Here is a 2,656-nt window from a genome sequence, read left to right as displayed (position 1 = left end):
AGAGAAGAGAAGAGAAGAGAAGAGAAGAGAAGAGAAGAGAAGAGAAGAGAAGAGAAGAGAAGAGAAGAGAGAAGAGAGAAGAGAGGAGAGCGAGCAAGTGAGAGAGCTCACAAGAGCAGCGAAAGGAGGGAGACAGACAGAGACACACTGAAGAGCACGCATGCGTGTATACACACACACACACACACACACACACACACACACACACACACACACACACGGAAGGAGAGCGTGGGGGAGAAAGAGAGAGGGGAGGGAGGGAGGGAGGGTATAGCTCTGGCAAAATGTTAGCTTCTAGGGGAGGGGATACCCAGGGACTGCTGGAAAGCTCAGGGCAGAGGGCAGGTCTGCCAGCCATACCTTGCAACAGTTAGGGACTGAGGGATGTCAGGAGAACCTGGAGGCCAGGTCCATTTTGGTATATAAAATATGGCCCTCAGCCTTTGTTCCAGGTCTGAATCCCAACAAAAAACTATTTTCCAAAGTGAATTTAATGTGGTCTGGCTCAAGCCTGTGGGAGTTGAAGGCAGTGGGGCAGTGGGGACAGTGTACAGGACACTGTTCCCAGACAGGAGGCATCCCTCTGCACTATCAAAAGCACATTCTCCTTCTATCCCTTCTCCTTCTTCTAGAACAGTGGATCTCAACCCTCCTCATGCTGTGACCCCATAATACAGTTCCTCATGTGGGGACCCCAACCATAAAATTATTTTTGTTGCTGCTTCCTAACTGTTATTTTGCTACTGTTCTGAGTCATAATTTAAGTGTCTGATATGTGACCCCAAAGGAGTCTAGACCCATAGGTTGAGACCTGCTGGTCTAAAACAAGCTTATTCGAGTCCAAATTGCTGTCCCTGTCCCGGCAGTCAAAGACTGAGAACAGCATCAACTCTAGAACCCTCTGCTTTGTTTTACCTGGTTTTGCGAGGGGAGCCTCCTCTTTCTTTTCTTGTCTCCGTGAGACCTTGGTGCTGCTTTGATCCCAAACCTGAAAAACAAGTTCAACATTTAAAATTGTGCAAGCACATAGGACATAGGACAGAGCGGAGCCAAGCCTTGAAAGGCAGCATCTACATCACAGATGGGAGAACCTAAGGAAGTCAGCACCAAACGAAGGTGAGGTTTTTGAGGCAGTGAACAGTGAGTGTCACTGGAGACAGCCATGGTGGTGAGCCCCTCCGGAACCACTGTCTTTGTAACTCTACACTCACTCCTAGTATCTCTATAGACTTTTAAAAAGAACTATTTATTTCTAAAATTGATCTTATATGTGGCTGTAACCGAGGCTGCAGCAAGTGAGTCAAGGGTTTGATTCACTGGGAATAAATGTGTAGTTTGGGTGAGGCTCATCACAGAGCTAAGACAAAGTAGGAGCTCAGCATTCCTGCAAGAAAACTGATGGAGGTTGCTGGTTGTGGTCGTCGGGCTTACCTTTATTCCAGTGCTGCAGAGGCAGAGGCAGAGGCAAGCAGATCTTTATGAAGGATGTTTGTAAAGTGAGGGTGAGCAATAATATTCCTTAAACTATAAACCTCGCCTAACATCTCCGGAGTCCCATCCACAGGGCTCAATGGAAACAAATTTACATTTCCAGAAGACAGCTCCATAGAGGAGAGGAGGGGCATGCAGAAGGGGCACAGAGGAGGGGGGAGGAGCACAGGAAAGGGGGAGGGGCCTAGGGAAAGCGGAGATGAATTTGAATGTGACCTTCAAGGGAAAAAAACCTCAGTATGATGCCTTTAAATATGTTGTAAATTTTATCAAGGTAGAAAATTAAGCAGTTAAAAAATTAATGACTTGCCGGGCGGGGGTGGCGCACACCTTTAATCTCAGCACTTGGGAGGCAGAGGCAGGCGAATTTCTGAGTGGGAGGCCAGCCTGGTCTACAAAGTGAGTTCCACGACAGCCAGGGCTATACAGAGAAACCCTGTCTCAAACCACCCCCCCCCCAAAAAAAAAAAGAAAAAGAAAAAGAAAAAAAATTAATGACTTAAAAGAATTGGGAAAATAGAAAGAAGACAAGGTTCTGCCCTGTCTTTTGTTCTGGGGACTCCACCCCCACCCCATGCACACCTGCAGAGGGAGCTTGTTTCCTGAAGATTCTTCATCCTGAGAGTTTCCTTAGCCTTCCTCATCCATACACACCTCTAACCAAACACCACTCTTAGTCTTAGCCAGAAAAGGAAGTCAAACTGCCTTTTCCCCTCTACCAGGAAACAACTATGGCTTCCTGCACAACACTCTGGAAACCGCACTGTCTCCAGGCAGGTTAATAGGCACATCTGTAGCCTAGCAACTGAGTAACCATAGCTGTCCATCATTGCCCTTGGCTATTCCATTCAAACAGAAAGAAGAGCCTCCCAGACAGGGGAAACGGTTGCTTTTCAGCTACTGTGGTGCAGTTAGAATATTTTCGGCTTACATTGTAACTGTCTGAATTCTCCAGGAAAAGAAATGAAAATGCATATTTCTGAAGTTCATTTTGTGAAAATCTTGAGAGTGACTTTCAAATGTATGCCTTTCTTTTTTTGTTTTTTTTTTTGTTTTTTTTTTGTTTGTTTGTTTTGTTTTGTTTTGTTTTTCGAGGCAGGGTTTCTCTGTAAAGCCCTGGCTGTCCTGGAACTCACTTTGTAGACCAGGCTGGCCTCGAACTCAG

At 46.1% G+C, this 2,656-nt stretch overlaps 1 protein-coding gene across 1 annotated transcript in view; it reads right to left on the bottom strand.

The window, feature by feature from the left end:
• The window catches only part of Morc1 (MORC family CW-type zinc finger 1), a 181,174-nt gene that overhangs the window by 16,484 nt on the left and 162,034 nt on the right, over nucleotides 1-2,656 (bottom strand). The window contains exon 21 of the mRNA XM_021209326.1: nucleotides 916-988. Coding sequence (XP_021064985.1) covers nucleotides 916-988 — 73 coding nt within the window. The remainder of the gene's footprint in view (nucleotides 1-915; nucleotides 989-2,656) is intronic.

This window comes from Mus pahari, chromosome 12, assembly GCF_900095145.1.
Source record: "Mus pahari chromosome 12, PAHARI_EIJ_v1.1, whole genome shotgun sequence".
Lineage (NCBI taxonomy): Eukaryota > Metazoa > Chordata > Mammalia > Rodentia > Muridae > Mus > Mus pahari.
This window is presented reverse-complemented; position numbering and strand designations above follow the sequence as displayed.